General features: G+C 32.3%; 1 protein-coding gene across 1 annotated transcript; it reads right to left on the bottom strand.

Moving 5' to 3' along the window:
- Positions 1-4,741: 4,741 nt before the first annotated feature.
- Positions 4,742-8,887, bottom strand: LOC148629069 (uncharacterized). Its single transcript, XM_088543404.1, has 6 exons — positions 8,790-8,887; positions 8,328-8,426; positions 7,667-7,801; positions 7,060-7,110; positions 5,879-6,008; positions 4,742-5,572 (listed from the first exon to the last, which is right to left on the bottom strand). Exons 2-6 carry the CDS (start codon positions 8,385-8,387, stop codon positions 5,454-5,456), a joined length of 495 nt encoding a protein of 164 aa, XP_088399530.1. The 5' UTR covers positions 8,388-8,426; positions 8,790-8,887; the 3' UTR covers positions 4,742-5,453.
- Positions 8,888-21,730: the final 12,843 nt, after the last annotated feature.

Raw genomic sequence — 21,730 nt, 5'->3', positions numbered from 1 at the left:
TTTGTGGTTACCGATTTGCTTTATGTAATCTCTTTGTAAAAGCCATCGCAGTAATGTTTTTGAATGTATATCAGATAAAAATACCGTGTCAACAAAAGATAAACACAATCCAGAGACACAAAATTCCAAAGATACTGAAAAAACGTAAATGTATGAAACAGATACGAACGTACAAATTGTAGACAACAAAGAATACGACAATAAAGTAAATAAAAACTGAAGATAAGGAGACGAGACAGCATAGATAAGAAAATGCTTGTAATATGATCAACAAAAATCAAGACATAAAGCTGAGTGTGACATCAGCTGTTCCAAGGAAGAATAGGCATGTCCGGCTCTGTAGCTGTAACACTTTAACATTGTAAAATATAGTATGGGTCAATTCAGTGGGTTGTCAATCCGGTAAAGCGTAACGTTTGACTGAAGCTAACCTGTCTCATATGTGAGATAGAAACATCATATAGGTAAATCAAATTGTTGTGACATCCATAAAATTGCTGTAGCGGCGATAGCAACAAAGGCTAAACAAACAAACGTATTGACATCTTATTTGACAGTTTACTTGTTCATCTAGGTAGTCAGTGCACAAGACCATATCCACAACAGTAAACATATATTTTAGAGAGCAATATGCAATTAATAGCTTTAAAAGAGTAATCAAGGAAACCAAGATATTAGCGAAAATCAAAAGATTGTAATCCAGCGACAAAGACCAGACAACGAATACAGACAAACACCACAAAGAACATAAAATAACCAAAATAATACATACAAAGTAACAAAAGTAAATGAGCATCTCCACTATAAACTCGGAGCATGGACAAGGTGCACCGGTAGGGTAAGCTAAAGAGTCCTCTGCTCTTCCAGAAACACTCGTCGAGTTGCTCATAAAAAGTAAAGTCCGGGGTAGACAAAGGAGGAAAGGAAAATTCTGACACGTCGAACAAATCTGTCTTCATAGTGCAGATGAATACATCGTAACGAGTTCAGGATGACGACCATAAAACGTCTGTAGTCATGACTTCAATCTTGTAGCAAAATTACGTTGTTCCAGAAACCTAGTTGTAAGAAGTCTAGCGCGGTACAACAAGTTACGGCAAGTTCGGGCATAACGTATTGAGTTTTGATCTGAAAACTCCATACGCAGGTTCTGAAGGGATGTTGCCACAGATGAAATGAAAGTTGACAATACGGAATAAAAAGTCATCTCGTTTGCCGGTCAATATTTTTTTCTTTACCATCGATCTCTAAGGGTACGTTATGATATGAGGCTGACTTCACACTGTCTGTAGAATCCTTTATCTCAAATTCTTTGTGGTAGCTTTGTGGTAGATGCGATGTAGCGAATCCCCGAAACTATGATTGTTCAACGATAATAAGTCATTTATATAGCAAAAACTTGGATTAAAGGGCCTATTTCAATGGTGTTCCTTCTGTTGGGTTCCAGATGAGCTATAAAGTCAGCCTCATCAGAATGAAGGAATAGGTAAGCAGGATCAAATGAAAGTTTTAACAGGTCAAAAGTTTCACTATATCAGGACATTGTATACCTGTACAAGTATAGGGGTAGACACGGAATTACCTACCAATCATATCAAGGAGATAACCGAATACGCCTTGACTGCTTGTTCACTATAAGTTGTTGGAATATATTAAATTGATCTCTTCGCCTAAAAACTTTCATTTTTGCAGTTTATTACAAACAGTATTAAACGTATTGCATAAAGTGTTATTTTTGAGCATTGATTGACCGTCGGTCCAATATTTAGTCAATATTAAGTCTTTGAAGTGAGTGTGTGCCTCCATAAAAAAGGTTAAAAGTCAAATTTTACTGTGAGATCGAATTTCCATGTTTTTCTTTTGTGAGCATGAAATTAGTAAAATGTTATAAAAACCAAATAAATGAAGTGGAATTATAACATGACCGGAAAACTTAAACGATTTTTATTTTATAGATGGTCAGCTGTCAACTCATTTGTGGTAGTGAACGAGTAATTTGGTCTCATAGACGTGACATTCTTTTGTACTCTAGAATTGTAATATTTTTCACCTGTTTAAATTATTATTATTTAGCGTTAACAAAATTAACAAAAACTGCAATTGAAGGACTGTCATAGTCTTTTTTCTTAGTTCTGTAGTAGCCCTTATACATATATTAAAAGTAGATATGAATGTTTAAAAATAATGGACAAGTGTTGCACGGAAAATAAAGCATTTCCTTATCTGATATAAGATTAATATAGTGTATGATCCCTTGTATTGTATAAAACTATTGATTAACGAAATCACTTAAAACTTTGATTGTTATGAAATTTTTAATTTTGACGGAGGTAAACAATGATTAATTCCTAAGTCTATGGCACATAATGGCCAGTGAAGCACTTCAATGCATTTTTTTCATGGAGAGTTATAAGCAATTTGTTATTCTTTTATTGTTTCTCATTGAGTATTGGTTGTAGAACAGAAATATCAACTTAACTTTGCGACCAAACTATGACCAGTGGTTTAATTAATACAAGAAAAGTATTTCACGATGTCAATGACATATTATCCTATTTTCATTAGCAAATAATGAAGGAGATCTTTTAAGCTCCCCCCCCCAAAAAAAAAATTGTATTTACATTAGGATGAATGCTCGCCAACTTAAATGCTTCAAAAATCGAACAAGTATTACAACCTTCTTGAAAAATATATTAAACCACCCGTAGCTTGATAATTTTATTTTGTTAGAATTAAATATTGCACGTAATTCCCAAACTCCATAAAAATAACTGTACAAGGTTGTTATTCCCTGATAACAATCAAATGAAACTTCCTTGTAATACAAAGATTTGTTTTATCATGTAGGACACACCCACTCAAAACGGCCGTAATTTTTTGTTTAATCTAGTGTATCATAAATTAAATATAACATGTCTTTTGACCTTTTTACTGAGGTTTCGAATGGGTAACAACAATGCAAGGTTATCAATGGAAGTTAATTAATTAATTATTTAATCTTATTTTAATGAATATTCGACTTAATCCAAAAAAAAAAAAAAATCCGTATGATTCAGTTGTTACTGTCGTGCCTTAGTGCATAATTCATTTTCCATGCGCTTTAAGAAGCTGAAACAAACAATTTGATTATTTTGTTAAAGACGTTAATGTTCTGTAAAAGAAACCTCAAATTATTTTAATTGTTTTTTTAGTTAATCATAATAATTAAAAAAAAACCTTCATTATTTGATCGATTAACAGCATATTTATGTTCTAGGAATAAAAGTTTTACGAAAGAAACAAAATAATCGCCAACATATGACTCATCTTAATTAATCATAAGAATATACAATTGTAACTGAAGAAGAATTTAGTACATCCATCAACTCCTACCAATGGATATATAGACAAGTTACCACGTTTGAAAAAGCATTCTATACTTTTAGAGAAACACTCACTCATCATTTTAGGATTGCACTACATCAAATCTAACTTTTTTTGTTCTTGACGTTTGCTTACTTTAAATCCAGTCGTTTGGAATTGTAGTGATTATATCTAATGCTGCTGATTGTGATGGTATTGCTATTCTTTGATATATTCTGAGCCTTCAGTATCTGTCAGCGTTTTTTGACTGAATGTCTCATTTTGTCTGTATGATGTTGTTGAGGTATTCAATGAAGGAGAATTCAATTTATTACTGAGTGAATTTTATTGCGTGTTTCTTTGCTGTTGTGGTTCATTTTTTACCTTACACTAAAGGGAATGGCTAAGGCCTTATAAAAATAGTAAAAACCACCGCAGACATGCGCCTGTCAACAATCTGGAGATATTGGTCATTTATTTGTCTTAGTCGGTCTGTTACCGTGGATTTCATTACTGCTGCAGTCGGAATCTTTCAGAGCTTATAGTCCAAGTTTTTGAAAGGACCCGTCGAGTAATTACAAAAATAAACGCAAAAAAACGCAAACAATCTGAGGTGACTTGGAGTATAGTTAAAGATGTTGTTTCGCTTATTGAAGATTTGTGTATGTGTTCTTTTGTAAGTATTTACTTTTTTTAATAAAAGTTATACGATAGTGCATTGATGCGTATCACAACATCTGTTCTTTTTTTTCAATTTTTCCATATCTATTTCTGAATGACGAATCCACAGAACACAAAAAATCATTCTAAAAAATCTTTGAGTGATTGTTTTCATTTAAACAATTTTTAAGGTATACTAAATCCCTTCCCCAACTTTATTTTATTGCTGTAACAATTTTGTCTCATGATTATAATTCATTATATATTCATTATAATGAAACGACAATGATGGATATGTAATGACTTTCACCACATATCAGTTTGTTATATTTACTTAACACTTAATTATTACCATGACCAGTATAACTAAATATTCTCCTCAATTGGTTCCAGACATAAAAAAAGACATTGACCAGTGTATCAATGTATTTTATGAATTAAACTACGATATGTCGCAAGTGATATATCACATTATTTAGGTGAAAATTTTATACTAGTCTATTGAAGTATTAAGATATTAATGAACGTGCAAATTTCTTCCAGATATTCGAATCAGAATACCGAGTCTTTGGTGAATTAGAAAGACTTTGTTTGTTATTAAAATTGTTGATCAGTATTGAACAATACGTGAACACACGTATCTGAATGGTTTGTTTGCTTCATCTTATCCTTAAAGATAAACATGACCCATTCGTTAGAGTTTTTGATTTTTGTATTTTTTTTTAACTTTTCAGTCATATCAGTATTCAGCACTTTTATTTTTATTTATACACAAAAGTAACATGCAGTCAATCAAAACAATCAGCTTCTTAGGAAAAAGATACCAAGAAAAGGATATGTTGCTTCTTGATTAATTTCGTTGTTGCAAAAAGTATAACACTTGTATGAATCCCATAATTGATTTTTACGGAGTGCCCGTTTTTTTTTTATTGGACAATAGATATTTCTCCTCTTTAATGAACAAAACATTTAATAAAATGCAGGAACTTTCCACCATTTTTCAGCCCATGCGTTCACTTTAGGTGTTAAGTAGGGGTCCTGCTTTTTTGTTTTTTTTTTCTATGTGTACTATGTATTTTGTATGAGTTGTACGATTTGTCGTTCGCCATTCCTCATTTTTTGGGGATGCTATTTTTTCTACAAACTGTTACTTCAATATTCAGGCTTCTTTTTAATTTAAAACCTTTACAGAATTGATGGTTGCCCTTTAAATAAGCAATTAATTATCTTTGATAATGAAAGGGATAAATTAAATTTGAAAGTAATAAAAATAAGTTTGACAAATTATCTTCAATGATGACTTTTTGCGATTTAAGTCCTCTACGGACTACTACAGGTATAAAAAAAGAATATATATACATTTGTAAAGCATATACAGATAAGATACAAATGCAACAAACAACTGTGAAAGTCTATATAGTCAACGGAAAAAGCAAAAATGTTTTCTGAAATCAATAGCATTTTCTTATTGTAAAACAGATTACAAAAACACGCCTTCTTCCAAAGATTATTCTAAAATAAACTCGGCATATCCTTCTGTTAAAACAAATTGCTCTCTTCTGAATTTTCTCTGAAAGATTTAAAGAAAATGTTTAAAATGTAGAAAAATATTATCCAAAGAAAAATATTAAATCTTAGTTGAAAAAAAGAACAGATATGGTGAAACAACATGGTAAAACCTCAATAAAATACTGAATACTAATACAAACATAACAACAGTAAGACTTTTCACTCTTTCATTCTTAACTAAAAGTAAGGATTGAATATAAACAATACCGAAGCGTCAATTTCTAGATTTCATACTGTTATGAACAGTGTAAATAATTCTTATCCTTGTGTATTGTTAAAAGTTGTGACATTATGATTTTATCCTTACCGTTTTTACATGGCAAAGCCCTGACAAATACAGTCTGGTAACCATCACACTCCTGTTTGATCCGTTGTAGTTCTAGGTCTGTGAAACGGTCATCATTTTCGGATGCATCATGACATTCAGTAAAGTTGTCCTTAAAATATATGACAAGTATAGAAAATCAAGAACAGTTACTTCATTAGATGTAGATCAATTTTTATAAACAACGATTTTTCAAGCAGTAAATCACAAAAAGAAAGCAAATATTTTAATCAAGGCCCTTTTTCATCATGTTTTAAGTTGATTAAATTTCTTGTTTTGTATTTGTTCATGTTCTGTTAATACTTGTACCTGTACAGCTCTAAAAATTAGAAATATATGTTTATCAATTGCATCATCACTGTTCAATTTGTTTTCTTAATAATTAGTTTTGAAAAGAGGCTGCCACACAGAAATAACACCTCACAAAAAAGTATTTTAATTTTCTTATATTAATGAGTATAACAAGTAACAGTAATACGTGATTTAAGTACCATTCTGTGTAAGAATCATGTATTAGATGACACATCCTATTTTTTTTTAATTTGTACTTTTTTTCCTCAAAATCCAATACATCTAGAAAACAACAGAAAAGATTTTTAATTTCATCTATAAGGACTGTGATGTACATATCTTTTACTAATTATGCCATAGGGCATTTTAACTAAGATTGTCTTATCAATATTTAAAAAAAACAAACATTACAAACAATTTGATTGTTATTTCTGGAGGTTATGGGGTATAAGTACTTGGATAATGCAATAAAATCTTTTTTTCTTCACGTGCCAGAACTCAAACCAATTTTTCCTGATTCTTAGACAGAGAAGTACTTAAGTAGCAGTCTTTTTTTAAATTCAGACAAAAGGTGATTCATGCGTGTAAAAAAAACCTCTGAATTCAGATTTATTTCATCTTCTCAAATAGTTACTGGTCACATAACTAGTATTAATTTTTTTTCATTTGGTTCTTGCGCTTGCTTATGAAATAAAATGATTTAGATTGTACATGAAATTGGCACTTTAAAGAGTTCATGTTTTGGTTTCATTTGGTCGATTTTAGTGGGTTTTTCTTCGCCGCGAATCACTTAACCATTGGCAGTGTCTGAACTTTATGTGGACTGGTACTTAAATACTGATAATTTTAACAACTGAGCGCTCCAAACTTACTTGACCATACATTACATAACATGTGTCGTTCTTCTTAATAATAGTAAAAGTCTGTAATCAAACAAAAAATCAATATAAAAATTCTGATAGCGACAAAAACATTGCATTTTGGAAAATCGTGAATTTTGAGAATTAATGTATTACAAGTTGCTTTTTGTCTCAAGTATACTACCAGAATTTGCATCTGTGAAATTCGTATTTTATATATTTATTTTCATTTATTTCTTTTGTATTTAATTGTTACTTAATTCTATTTATAGAATACAAGCTAGTGACAAGATAATCAACATTTAAAATAAAATAATTTTAACTTTTTAAAGTTCAATTTTCTATATTGTATATTGTTTTAATACATTTTTTTTTCATAATTGTATCTATTATCTCATGCTGCCATGAATTTTTAGCGGATGCGTTTAAAATCGATGGACTGTACATTGTTCTCAATACAATATAACAAATTATATCAAGACAAATATTAAAAAAAAACAAATAAAAAAGAAATCGTCAATTTTACGGAGTCTTATGCTTTTCTTTCAATATGCTACTTTACGATTCATTTTAAAGCTAAACAAAGAAACAGAGAACTCAGATATAATGTAGCCTGTACCTCATTTTGGGCTGAAGTTTGTACCTCTTCGATTTCATTGTCCTTCTTCACTATAGTTATATCCTTGTTTTTATCATGCAAATTTGCCACTTTGTAAATATCTCCATCTTCAGTTGCTACAACTGTCTCCTCAAACTGGAAGTAAGCAATGATAATTTCTATTGAACTGTCAAGCAAAATAGTTAAAACACATCTACAGAGCAATGCTTTGATATATTATGACTTTTTGCATGTGTCTTAAAATAATGAACACGTCGAAAACTACATAAAAAGTTAAATTAAGGACTTCTGAGAAGTCAAAAATTTACGTGTTTTTCATAGATAAGTAGAGAGATAAAGTTTATTCATATATTTGATATTTGGATTTCACAATAATTCATTGAATCTGTTTGAACAATTATATTATAATTATAATTTTAAAATTCAAATATTAAGTAGGAAACTTTGAAAACGTAAAACTCTTTTTTCCATGTTTGAAAATAAACCAATTAAAGAATGGCACAACCAGATTGCATGCCATTTTATTATTCATTTTGGTGAAAATATATTTGAAAATATGATATAACGGATACAAATATGTACATATATCAGTTCTAGCGAGCGTGGAAAACCGCTATAAATTTAACTTTAGGAAAATATTACAGGCATAATGAAACTATACCTTGAATGCTTTGCATGCCAAAATGGAAACTGCAACAAATAGCACAGTTGCGGTATTCATTCTGCTATCCCGAAAAAATCTTATTTACTCTTTTTGCCTCTAAATAGGAAGATATAAAATAGTTATTCTAATGTTTTCACCTACATGTAACTATAGAATGAAATCAAGCTATATATAGATTTTTATCTAATGAAATTTAAATAAAAGTAGCTTTAAGAATTATACTTATTAGGTTCAACGCTTATTATCACACACACAAAAAAAGATTTTATTATTCGTGTCGTGTCTTTAGTTTTTGCTTCAAGTTATCTTTGACCTTTTTCATACGAATATTGTAACATTAAAACATGTTTCCAATACTTTTTTAAATTTCGATTTTTTAAGCAGTTTGTACAGTCCATATATATCTTTTCTGTTAAATTTTGTAAAGTAATTGGAAGCACTTCAAATGTTTGCACTTACCTGCTAGATTTGTACCTGTTTATTCATAACTGAGCCGACACTCTGATATTTATAGGGAACACATAGCTTCCCTGTTGCAGTCTTCGTCAAATTTTGACCAATTGCTGCTGAGAACATTTTTTTTCTTAAAGTTTAAAAAGTTGTGATAATGAAATATTTATTAAGAAACTTATATAATTCCACGAATCCTAATTCAAACCTACAGCCTGTAAATAATACGTACACTTTAATAAATCTAAGCAGGGTGAGAAAATCATTATTTTAAACTTATTTCAGCTTTCGCGAATTGTCATTGTCATTGAAATGACAAAGTATGAATTATATAAATTTAAAAGTTATGTTTCGTGCTGTCGTGCAAACTATGCTTCCCGGACCAGGATCTCTTGAAAGCAGATGTTGTTATGTACATAAGACGGAACCCGAACTAGACATATACAAATACTACGCACAAAACAGTAGCACCGTATAGCCTTCAACACACAAAACGTTCAAAGAACAGGTTTTTGATTTAGAACAGGTGTATTAAAATAAAATACAACTGCATAAAAATGCAAATGGATCTCACAGTCTCCATAGTATAAGCCAGTAGTATGGTTGCAATGGCAGAATGTCATTCAGTTGTTTACTTTCCCTCGTTAGGCCCATTACATTATATGGTCCTCTATTTTTAAAGTTAAAAATACTAGTTAATTCGTTTCGATTCACGACGCCAGAAACTTGTATAACCATTGAGATAGGAAGAAGTTCTTACTTTTTTACTCTCTAATTACCGTAATAACCGATAGGAATCTGTTTAAAAGATTAAATATGACTCAAGCAATATGGTTTTGATTTCTGTCTTTGTTGCCGGTTTTCAAGACCATGTACTAGTACTTTTACGTATTTAAATTCCCGATGTTTGGTACTTTTGACAATTTATTTAATCTATCCTCTCCTGTGAAGTTTCAATCTACCTTTTTCGATCTGTTGTGTTTTTGAATCTCAAATCACATGTTTGCTAGAAAATTTTGACCTTCTGAAAAATGCTAAATAATGCTTAGAAGTTTTGGCTTATCGTCGCAGTTTTTGAAAACTTTGAACAACGTAATAATCAAATTTAAGTGTGAAAGCGATAGTTGAAAATTTCCCTTATTCTAAAATTCTATTTCGATACTTTTTGATTTTATAACTTCTTGTATACTATGTTTGCATTTAGATCTTCATTGGTATTTGATTTTAATGCTGCTGATGAGAGGGTACTACTTGAAACACGTGTACAGCATATCGCTGCTGATGAGAGGTTACTCCTTAAAACGCGTGTACACCATATCGCTACTGATGAGAGGTTACTCCTTGAAACACGTGTACACCATATCGCTGCTGATGAGAGGTTACTCCTTGAAACACGTGTACACCATATCGCTGTTGATGAGAGGTTACTCCTTGAAACACGTGCACACCATATCGCTGCTGATGAGAGGTTACTACTTGAAACACGTGTACACCATATCGCTGCTGATGAGAGGTTACTCCTTGAAACACGTGTACACCATATCGCTGCTGATGAGAGGTTACTCCTTGAAACACGTGCACACCATATCGCTGCTGATGAGAGGTTACTCCTTGAAACACGTGTACAGCATATCGCTGCTGATATGAGGTTACTACTTGAAACACGTGTACAGCATATCGCTGCTGATGAGAGGTTACTAATTGAAACACGTGTACACAATATCGCTGCTGATGAGAGGTTACTCCTTGAAATACGTGTTCACCATATCGCTAATGATGAGAGGTTACTCCTTGAAACACGTGTACACCATATCGCTGCTGATGAGAGGTTACTACTTGAAACACGTGTACAGCATATCGCTGCTGATGAGAGGTTACTCCTTGAAACGCGTGTACACCATATCGCTACTGATGAGAGGTTACTCCTTGAAACACGTGTACACCATATCGCTGCTGATGAGAGGTTACTCCTTGAAACACGTGCACACCATATCGCTGCTGATGAGAGGTTACTCCTTGAAACACGTGTACACCATATCGCTGCTGATGAGAGGTTACTACTTGAAACACGTGTACACCATATCGCTGCTGATGAGAGGTTACTCCTTGAAACACGTGTACACCATATCGCTGCTGATGAGAGGTTACTCCTTGAAACACGTGCACAGCATATCGCTGCTGATGAGAGGTTACTCCTTGAAACACGTGTACAGCATATCGCTGCTGATATGAGGTTACTACTTGAAACACGTGTACAGCATATCGCTGCTGATGAGAGGTTACTAATTGAAACACGTGTACACCATATCGCTGCTGATGAGAGGTTACTCCTTGAAATACGTGTACACCATATCGCTAATGATGAGAGGTTACTCCTTGAAACACGTGTACACCATATCGCTGCTGATGAGAGGTTACTCCTTGAAACACGTGTACAGCATATCGCTGCTGATGAGAGGTTACTCCTTGAAACACGTGTACAGCATATCGCTGCTGATGAGAGGTTACTACTTGAAACACGTGTACACCATATCGCTGCTGATGAGAGGTTACTCCTTGAAACACGTGTACACCATATCGCTGCTGATGAGAGGTTACTACTTGAAACACGTGTACACCATATCGCTGCTGATGAGAGGTTACTACTTGAAACACGTGTACACCATATCGCTGCTGATGAGAGGTTACTCCTTGAAACACGTGTACACCATATCGCTGCTGATGAGAGGTTACTCCTTGAAACACGTGCACAGCATATCGTAAAACTTTGCAATATCATATGATTGGAACTTTTATATTCTTATAGTTCTCTGCACTAAAAAAAAACGCGGATGTTAAAATGAATAGAGAGTGAGATGTGCGTTTGTTTATTTGAATGCTGATTGAAACAGTTTCCTCTATCTGGCTGTTTTTAAAAATACACAGTGTTTCATTCCGAGCATATAAGAGGACAATGAAGATATACAATTTTAAACTTTTCTGTAATAAATTGATCAGAAGCCTTTATACTAAACATTTTCTTTGGATGTAAGGACAGGATTTATCATTATATTTTGATTAAAATCGACAATCAGTCATCATGACATGTGGTAGAAAAGTATGATATGATTACTCATTGATATTTGATGAATAAATCCTGTCAAAACAATTTTCTACACGTGCGCTACATCGGATATGAACATTTAACTTGAAATATATATACATGTATATATGTTTTTACTCTGAATACATAATCAATCTGTATGGAGTTCAAAAATTATCTCGTTTGATGCTTGTTATTACATTGTGTATGTTTGCATTTAGTAGTCATTAAAATGAGATTTTGCGATTGAATAAGCATTTTATACATATTTATTGAACAGATCTTATTATTCTTATAACGGACATTTAATAACCCATTCAAAAAAGAAACAAAATCATTATTTAAGCATTTTTCTTATTTATGTAAATTTCAACGTTCTGTCAATTCAATTAAATTTGGTCGCAGTTTATTGCGATGCTATAAGACAATAGTAGCAATAACATGTTTCCGATCTTTTTATGACTATCAAATGTTTTGTTCTAAAAAGTGTGCTCATCGGTAAATGCTAATCGTAGGTTATTTAAATAATCACGAATCGATTTTAGGCCATCAAAATCCTTCTATGGAGTTTTAAATTTCTATCACACATGAACACGAAAAAGAGTTTGTTTTTTTTGTTATTTGGGGATTTTTTCAGCTCGCCTGGCAGTTCACTAGAATTTTTAAATTAACATAACTGCCTTATATTTTCGCCTACTATTAGAGATTCACGAAGGGAGGAGACTCTTAACTTAACTTTACGACTAACGCTATAATTTTTTTTTATTTATAATTGTCTTCAGCCTCTTGTAATTTGTATTGTATTTTTAATACAGCGTAATGCGAAAGCCTGCCGAAGCTAAAAGTTGTTGATCGTTATGGTGTAGTCATATATACAACACCATATTTTTTCACAATATTGTAGTTTCCCTCTGAACCCTGATATCATTTGATCAATTCAAGACGTGTTGATTTAACAGCAGGGAACGCTTACCCTACCAGCGCACCTGGTTTATATTCCCAGCATTTAGTTGGGTCAGCATTGCAAATTATTTCTCCATTTATCATTTCACCTAATATGTGTTACTTATGGTGTTTTCTTGGACAACTTTTTTCTCCCGTAGTTTTGTGTTTCTCTTTTTAATCATAGTATCTTTTCTTTTATTCAATTGCGTTAGATTACGAAGATATTCTTCCCAACCGACATGGCAACGAAAATACTTGCCTACACCACGGCATACAAAGGATCAATCATAAATCGTTTGCATCTGGTCATTTGTTAAACTGTCACGACGCTTTAGTAGTCAAGTAAACAAATGAAAAGAGCTGTTGTTCAAAGATTCTAGCGGAAATCAAAATTTCATGTTCATTTTATCATTAATTCCACCAGTTCTGGATGCCTACCATAAAACTTATGTAGTGATGACTTCGAACATAATCCTGTTCCAGAGGCCTAATTGTAAGAAGTCGAGCGCGATACATAAGGTTTGTGTAGTTACGGCAAGCTCTGGTATAATATTTGAGTTGTGATATGAAAACGCCATACGCAGGTGCTGAAGGTATGTTGCCGCAGATGACAAGAAAACTGACAAAGTCATCACGTTTGTCGTAAAGTTTGGTCAATAGTTTTACCATCTATCTATAAGTGTAGGTCAAGATATGAGACTGACTTCACAATGTCTGTAGTATCCATTATTTGATGTTCTTTGTTGTAGATGCAATGTATCAAATCCCAGAAACTAGGATTGTTTAACGGCAATACGTCATCTATATAGCGAAAACTATGTAGATTAAAGGATCTAGCTAAACGATGTCCTTACTTTTGGATCAAATCAACTATATAGTCAGCCTCATAATATTGAAGGAATGAGTCAGGAAGTAGAGGAGTTCAATTTGTTCCCATTGGAATGCCGAACGTTTGTTGAAAAAGGCGTCCACGACACTGGATAAATATGTTGTCGATCAAATTTTCCTGCATACTGAAAACATCTTCTTCTGTATATTTGGCAGATAATCTGGAATTATTTTTTTACAAAGTATGAGGAATATCTACCAAGAACTATATATTTGTATCTTGGTGTATCATCATTTTTGGATAAACAACGGTGTATAACGTTTTTGATTCGAGATTTTAACTGCGTATGGGGAATAGACGTATACAGTGTTGAAAATTCATAGGTTTTAATGATTTTATATTATATTCTGAATTGAGGGTCCCCAAAGGATCTTTCATTTTTTTAGAATCAAAGAAAATGGCATCGAAAAACTGCAGGAAAAATATTTCGTAGGTGAAGCCATTGCGAAGTGAAAGAGGTGTAATACGGTTGCAACAGACACTAATAAAGTCATATAAAAATCAACGTGTTCATAGTAACATTTATAAAGACATTTTAATTTAGATTGTTTATTGCAAATAAAGATTCTACGCCAAAATATCTTATTTGTGACATTTCAATTTAGAGTTTTATTGATATGTTAAGACTCGAAGATATCTTTTTTTCTGTTTTCGGTTAAACAATGTAAATATTTTGTTTTATACTTTTTAATTACAAGGCTACATTTATTTTCTTTTTTTATTAATCATCACTTTCTATGCACTATTATAAAAAAAAAATTTAAATCACAGATAAAATGTCTTTGTTGCCGTTTTATTAATGCTAATCTTTGCAAATTTTTTTCATAAGCAGTTTTAGAGATTAGCACTATTTGTGACCAGAAGAGAGAACTTTGATGATGTAACTTTATGAACAATAAGACTATTAAAAAAACGTCTCTCAACATCTGTACACACATTTAACAATTACTATTTCCTTTTTTTCCCTCTTTAACTAAAAGGTGGTGTATTCAAAACTAATTGAAAACTAATGAAATTTGATTCTCATAACTATCATCACTTTATTTAATCATTTGCTTTAATCAACGGAAAGCATTAATTCAAGCTTGTAACGAGCAGATACTGTACTCATCCGGTTCCAAATACCATGTTAAATTCAAATTAACACAAAGCTAATTGATAGGAGTATAACCCAGGAATTAAAAGTCATTACAATAAGCTGCTTATTTCCAGAGGCATATGCAAAATTGAATTAAAAATAAAATGCACTACAATTCGCACAAATAAACATGTATAAAAACAGAATCTGGTAAACACAATACACACTTATTTTGTATTTAAATAAAAGAAAAACAGATGTTTTAACAGAAAAAAAAGACAAAAAAGCTTCAGCTTGATTAAATTAATGTGTGTTGAAAAGATAGCATTCTTTGGTTATACAATACATCATTTTCTTTTCTTTTCTTGCAGAAAAAAAACCGTAGGTATACCATAAATAAGTATTGCAAGGACCAAAGCAGTAAAAACCCGTAGGTGTGCCATATATAAGTATTGCAAGGACCCAAGTAGTAAAAACCCGTAGGTATGTCATAAATAAGTATTGCAAGGACCCAAGTAGTAAGTAATATCCCGATTTATATCAAATCCTTCCTCTATGTAAAATGACAAGTCCTTTAATTTGTACAATCGGTGGAACAATCTTTTTTTAAAATAAAACAGTAAATATAGGGCATTACACATACAATATATATAAATATATAATATGTTAAGACTCGAAGATATTTTTGTACAATCCTTTAGACTTGTATAGATATAGATATAGATATAGTGTTTGTTTAGCAATCTCATAGTCTTATTTTACAAATACAACCACTGCAATTATTGATAATACTGATAGCGTACAATTGTTACTTTTAAAATAAGTGAAATAAAACAAATATTATACTTTTATCTCTTTCGTATTTCCTAAACACAAATAAACAGCGCACAATTAATGCGGTAGAACACCATACATTGTATATGGCGTAAAGGTGACACAGAATGATTGATAAACATTTGTTTTCAAAGTTTTGAGACCTAATTGTTGTATATATGCCACTAATGAATGAGTCCTTTACAATATACACCTGTTAATCAGCCGTTCCTTGTGACTGGAAAGTCTTCTGCATTGAATAAACACCCTTTTCTTCTGTAATCAGTTATCAAGTCCTTCCATACTGGATCACACTTTGAAAGATTTTGGTTAGCTTATATGTTCAGAAAATTGATACACTTAATGTTTCTTTGAAAACCATATATGTCGGACATGGAAATATTATTACAATTTTATTTTTAATTGTTCTGGGAGGAAGGGATGCTCAACCAGTCAGGATGCTTTGATTTCTACTTACATTGAAAACAAAAAAATTCAAAACTTGTGGGTCCAAATCCTCTATTTGAAATATTCGATAAATATGCAATAATTGCAATAAAAAATACCGAAACAGCTTTTTGTTCATACTTGGGTTACTTTCTTTTGTTATCTCACCTTTCAGTTTTCACCAACCCAGAACTCTTCATCTATATAGCGGAAACTGAGATTAAAGGATCTAGCAAAACGATATTCTTTCTTCCGGATCAGATCAGCTATAAAGTCAGCCTCATAAGAGTGAAGAAATAGGTCAGCAAGTAAAGGAGCACAATTTGTTCCCATTGTAATGTCGACCGTTTTTTGAAAACACGTCCACCACACTAGACAAATATTTGTTAAGTTATCCGTCCGATGCTAACTTTATGACTGGCGTGCTAGCTGAGGATCAGTAAGCATGAAACATCTTGCGCAATTATACTTAATTGACTGACCAGTTCAAAAAGTCATATTTTCAAGTCTAAAATATCATACAATTAAGCCATTATGGGGAACAAATATCTCTTTTGAACTAATATTAAGGAATAAAATAAAGGATTAGTTGTCCTTATTAACGGTTATACCTTTTCCCATTGCAACGTTGATTCGGGAAAGTCTTGTAATATATATTATTATTTGACACACCCATTTATGTATAAGACAAAGAAACAGACAATATAAGATATGTCAAAGCCAATTAGGAACTTACCGGACTTAACTTACTTTCAATGTGGCGGTGCCACGGATGGAGCAGAAAAATGCTCACCCGTCCGGAACACTAGATGTCACTCCCAGTTTGTTTTGTTTTGTTGTTTAAATCGTTTAGTTCATCATCGCCTTCCATCGAAATAAAAAAAAAACATTGCTTCAGTCTTCAAAAATAGCTCAAATGTTTGTTTCGCTGATTTGAAAATGCTGCTGAATTTGAAATTTCCATGTCTGTAGTAAAAATTATTAAAATGAAAAGTACACTGACCTTGACTTTTCATAACTGTAGAAACATCTGCTCTGGTAGAGCCTCTCTTAGTTTTGTACACTGGGCGTTATACTGTGATATGATCTTGATCGTTTCTTGAGGCTCAGCAGCTTCTTTTGTTCTATGGTTTATAAGATCTCTAAGGTGTTCAAATAATCGGACCTACAAAGGTTAAGACATGACGCTACATAATTTGTATCATATCTTAAAAGAATTATTAGCTCAACGACATTCAAACCACTGTATTGATGAATGTGTATTATTCTTTTTAATGCACACGTGACAGTAAGAAAACTTTTATTTGCAATCTCCCAAATGTATCCAGAGCTCACGACCAACATGAATTCCAAAGTCTCGTCAAGGATGATTTAAGACACTTTAGCACATGTCATTCCCTTTTATATCTGATAAATAATGGGTTTTAATGTAAATAAGAATAATAAACACTTACCACATGGTCTAGTGTTCTTCTTCAATGTATCTTGATTGTTCGTTTCCAGCTTCGGTTTTGACGACGTCTCTCTTCTTTACCATCTACATGACAAAATACGTGCGAATAGTGTTCTCTACCATTATTTTCATTATGTTGTATGAGAGTTACCAAGTGAATCAAGATACTAGCGGAAATCAAAAGAATATAATCCGGGGATAAAGAATAGACAGGGAAAACAGAAACACGTAACAAAGAACCAAACTAACACGTACAAAGAAACGAAGGTAAATGAGCAACTCAGATTCCACTAAAAACTGGCAATAGATATAAATGAACTTTCCTCCTTTCGATGATATACAATAACAGCTCCATTTCCAGATTGGAATTATCATTTTGTAATTTTGTTACTGTACTACCCTTTCAGTCCATCCAATAGTACTGTATTTCAGTATACAATCTTAAATAGACAATTAAAATGTTGGATGCATTGCTATCTCTCGTATCTAGTAGTTATAAGATTATGTGTATACTTTATTGTTATTAATGTGAAAGATAATATTCTCTATTAGTTCCTTTATCATGAATATTCAATATTAATAAGAAAATTAAATAAAAGTGTCAAGGCTTACATGAAATATGTTTCTTTAAACTGCATTTCCTAAGTTATATTCAGTATCGTTCAATGGCCGATGACATCTTACTATTAAACACGTTATATTAATATAGTTAGGTTAACATTTACTGCTTTAAAATATTTCTGCTTAAAGTTAAGCCGCCTTCTAGTGCAAAAAAAAAAACAATAGTTGATAAAATAGGGCGACTGTAACATTGCTACTTTAATCATATCTTTCACATAAAAATTAGTTCCTTTTGTTAATATGCAATATATTTACATTATTATTTTTAAAATGATTGGTAAATTTACCATCCAGTATTGCACCAATCCTTCAAAATAATATTGTTTACCATTATAACTTATGACTAATATTGCAATTATTTTACAAAAATGTGATTTGTTGAGAATTGACAAAAAATGTTGATCACGTATGTCACATGCATACAGTGTATAAAATAGAAATGTTTAGACATGTATTACAAATATAACATATATTATTTTTTAACCATATTTTAGCTGACCTGGCCAAAGACTATGTGAGCTATTGCCATCACTTAACGTCTGTCGTCGTCGTCGGTCGTCGTTAACATTTTTTCTAAACTCTTCTCCTCTGGCACTGCTTAACCAATTGGAAATCAAATTTGGTATAAATATTCCATGGGGAAAATTTTCGTTGTAATCGGTGATGCCATGTTGGAGTTTTTGCCCTTTTTCAACATTTTTTGCTATCTTAAATGTTGTTTCTTTCAGAAATCTATGACACTACTTGATCAATTGGAACCAAACTTGGTATGAATGTTTCTTGGGGTATCCTGTATAGAACTAATTTGGGGATTTTTGGTTCGTCAAAAAGACGGATGCCGTTACTAAAAATAGAACATAGGGGCCAGATGGTAGTTTTTCGCATATATATCCAAAACCGTTAGGTTTAGCCAAATTCTGATATTGGATATATGTGTTTAGCATAATGTGATCTATCTGCGTTAAAATTTTCATTCTAATCTGTAAAGCCATGTTGGAGTTATTGCCCTTTTTCAACGTCTTTTTGTCCGTGGAAAAACATGGTTGCTGTTACTACAAATAGAATAAAGGGGTCAGTGAGACGTTTTTTCTCGTATATAGCCAAAACTTTAAGTTTAGCCATATTCTTTCAATTGGTGAAATGACCATTATTACAAGGCCCACAAAAGTTTCCGAGGAATCAAAGTTGTCTTAAGACTCCATGTAAGAGTTATTGCTCTTGAAAGATGACAAATGTTTTTAGCCAATTCTTGAAAACTATGATAGATAGAATGAAACTTTCTGTTGCTGAAATGACCCTAATGATAAGGCCAACACAAATTTGAGGAGATCAAAGTTTTTGGACGACTATTTGTTGGAGTTATCGCTCATGAAAGGTAAAAAATTATGTTTTTAGCAGTTTTCAGCCAATATCTTGAAAACGATTGAAGATAGAATGAAACTTTCATGCATGAAATGATCCTAGCAAAGTTTTCTTTTGAGTTAATATTGTCGGACAACTCCGTGTTAGGGTTTTTGAACTTGAAAGGCCACAATTTAACCCAGTGAGCGAATCAGGTTTCTGGAAGCCTCTCGTTTTACTATAGCAAAGAAAATATTTTTGACGTTAGAGCCGGCCATATCCTTATTTATGTTTAGCATTTAAAATGTAGAAAATGCTACATCTGAAATTGCAAAGAAAGGCAATCCTTTGAGAAGACATTACTGGACACACTACTGAACGAATGACAGAACGCAAATGAACCAAGAACCAAACAGGTACACACAAAACAACGGCATGAACAACTAAACAACCCAGATGGTCAAAGGGGAACATCTAAACAACCAAGGTGATCAAAGGGCTAATGAATAAAGAATAGTTCCTAATTCTTGCTAGAGAGTTCTTACGTTAAACGTTAGTCTTATAAAAAGCAAAGACATCTTTGAAAATGAGCGGTCGCTGACCATCTTCAAAAAGAAAGATACTTTTATGTTTGCCAGTCAGGTCAAGTTGACGACTGTACAATTTTTGACATGTATGAATTTAATGAAATATCCTTGATCCACTAGCCCAATATCAATCGCAATTTATGGAGAAACGTAGAATATATGTTGTCTTTGTAAGCAAATAAATTTCAACTTGCCAATATTTCAATGAATCAATTTGATTAACAGCTGTATTTTGTAATAATACGAGGTTGATGATCCTAAATATGAATATGCAAGTTTTGTGTCAAAATCGCCCCGATCGCCAACTTTTGAGCCCCGGTGAGAGACTTCAATCTCTAGGAATCAAGTATCGATTGGCTGTCGATTGTTGCTCTATTCGAGCATTACAACCCCCATATAGTGGCTGTTTGATACACTTCGGGTTAAGGGGGGTGGTAAAAGTAGTTGCAAATATACAAGTTTTATGTCAAAACGGCCCCGGTCGCCAACTCTTTTATCTATGAAATTACTTTTCATATCGAAATTGAACGTTAATGAAATTGAAATTATTGTCAATCGAAAGTCAAATGAATATCAAATGAATGTCAAACGAATGTCAAATGAATGTCAAACGAATGTTAAACGAATGTCAAATGAATATCAAACGAATATCAAACGAATGTCGAATAAGTAACCAGCTTCACATTGTTAGTACTGAAAACGTATTTTAAATGACACTACTGAAAACGTACTGCAAAATTCAGTAATGGAACAGTATGATAAAATCAGTAATGGAACAGTACTGTAAAATTCAGTAATGGAACAGTAGTTCTAGTAGTCATTACAACAGTACAGTTACAGTACAAAATAGAAATGCATAAGCCTAATGTTGGAATTTTGTTGGTAGTGTAGAGCTCACATCTTTACATTTAGCATTTTATATACCTTTTTTAACCTATCCTTATTTGTTTTATAGATCTGTTGTAGATCCTTTGACATGTATTGATATAATTCATCGGTACTCTGGATTTGGTTCCAACTCGATACTTTTGCTTTTTGGTTACTTCTGTATATCATTTATTTTTCAATCTTGAGCTTCCGATATATTTTGTTCTAATGGTGCTGATGAGAGGTTACTCGTTGAAACGCGTATACAGTATACCAAAATTTCAACAAAGGGTAACAACAATATTACCGGACACTAATCCGATCCATATTTAAGTCAGGTCCAAAATAATTCTGACAAAATAGATATTACACTGACGGAGCAGCTGGTACCCCAATGGCCCCGACTTGGTAAAGGCATTTCAAGCAAAATGATTGGTTAAATCTAAACCTCCATCTTTCATTGCAGCATGAATATACCAGTGGTGATTAAATATCATTTGCATTAAAACGATTTTTATTTTTGTATTCGCAAATGCATTGTTACGTTCATTTAAATTAACATTGTTTGTTGAATACACCGAAAGCTGTCATAAGAACTTATAGATAAGTTACAATAAAAATATTAATCAATTTTAAAAGCAATGGATGAACGAACAAAATAAATATCAACTTAATTACCACAAAGTGTATGAGAAAAAAGATAAACCGATCGGGAAGGCACGATTTGTTGAATACTTTTATAGGCTTCTATAAATATGGACAAAAACAATGCAGTTGATTGAGTATTGATTTTGGCTGTGTACTGTTTCATGACAAAACACTTAAAA

Source organism: Perna viridis, chromosome 1 (genome assembly GCF_037379345.1).
Source record: "Perna viridis isolate PV_CMFRI_1.1 ecotype Kerala chromosome 1, ASM3737934v1, whole genome shotgun sequence".
NCBI classification, from domain to species: domain Eukaryota; kingdom Metazoa; phylum Mollusca; class Bivalvia; order Mytilida; family Mytilidae; genus Perna; species Perna viridis.
Note: the sequence above shows the minus strand (reverse complement) of the source record. Positions and strands in the feature narration are given on the sequence as shown.

Bases quoted from the DNA above. Each gene is read 5' to 3' on its own strand.
- LOC148629069 (XM_088543404.1), bottom strand. From the start codon at position 8,387: ATGAATACCGCAACTGTGCTATTTGTTGCAGTTTCCATTTTGGCATGC. The intron at 7,802-8,327 runs GTATAGTTTCAT...GCTTACTTCCAG, and splicing joins TGGCATGCAAAGCATTCAAG to TTTGAGGAGACAGTTGTAGC. The intron at 5,573-5,878 runs GTAAGGATAAAA...TAAATCTTTCAG, and splicing joins GGCTTTGCCATGTAAAAACG to AGAAAATTCAGAAGAGAGCA.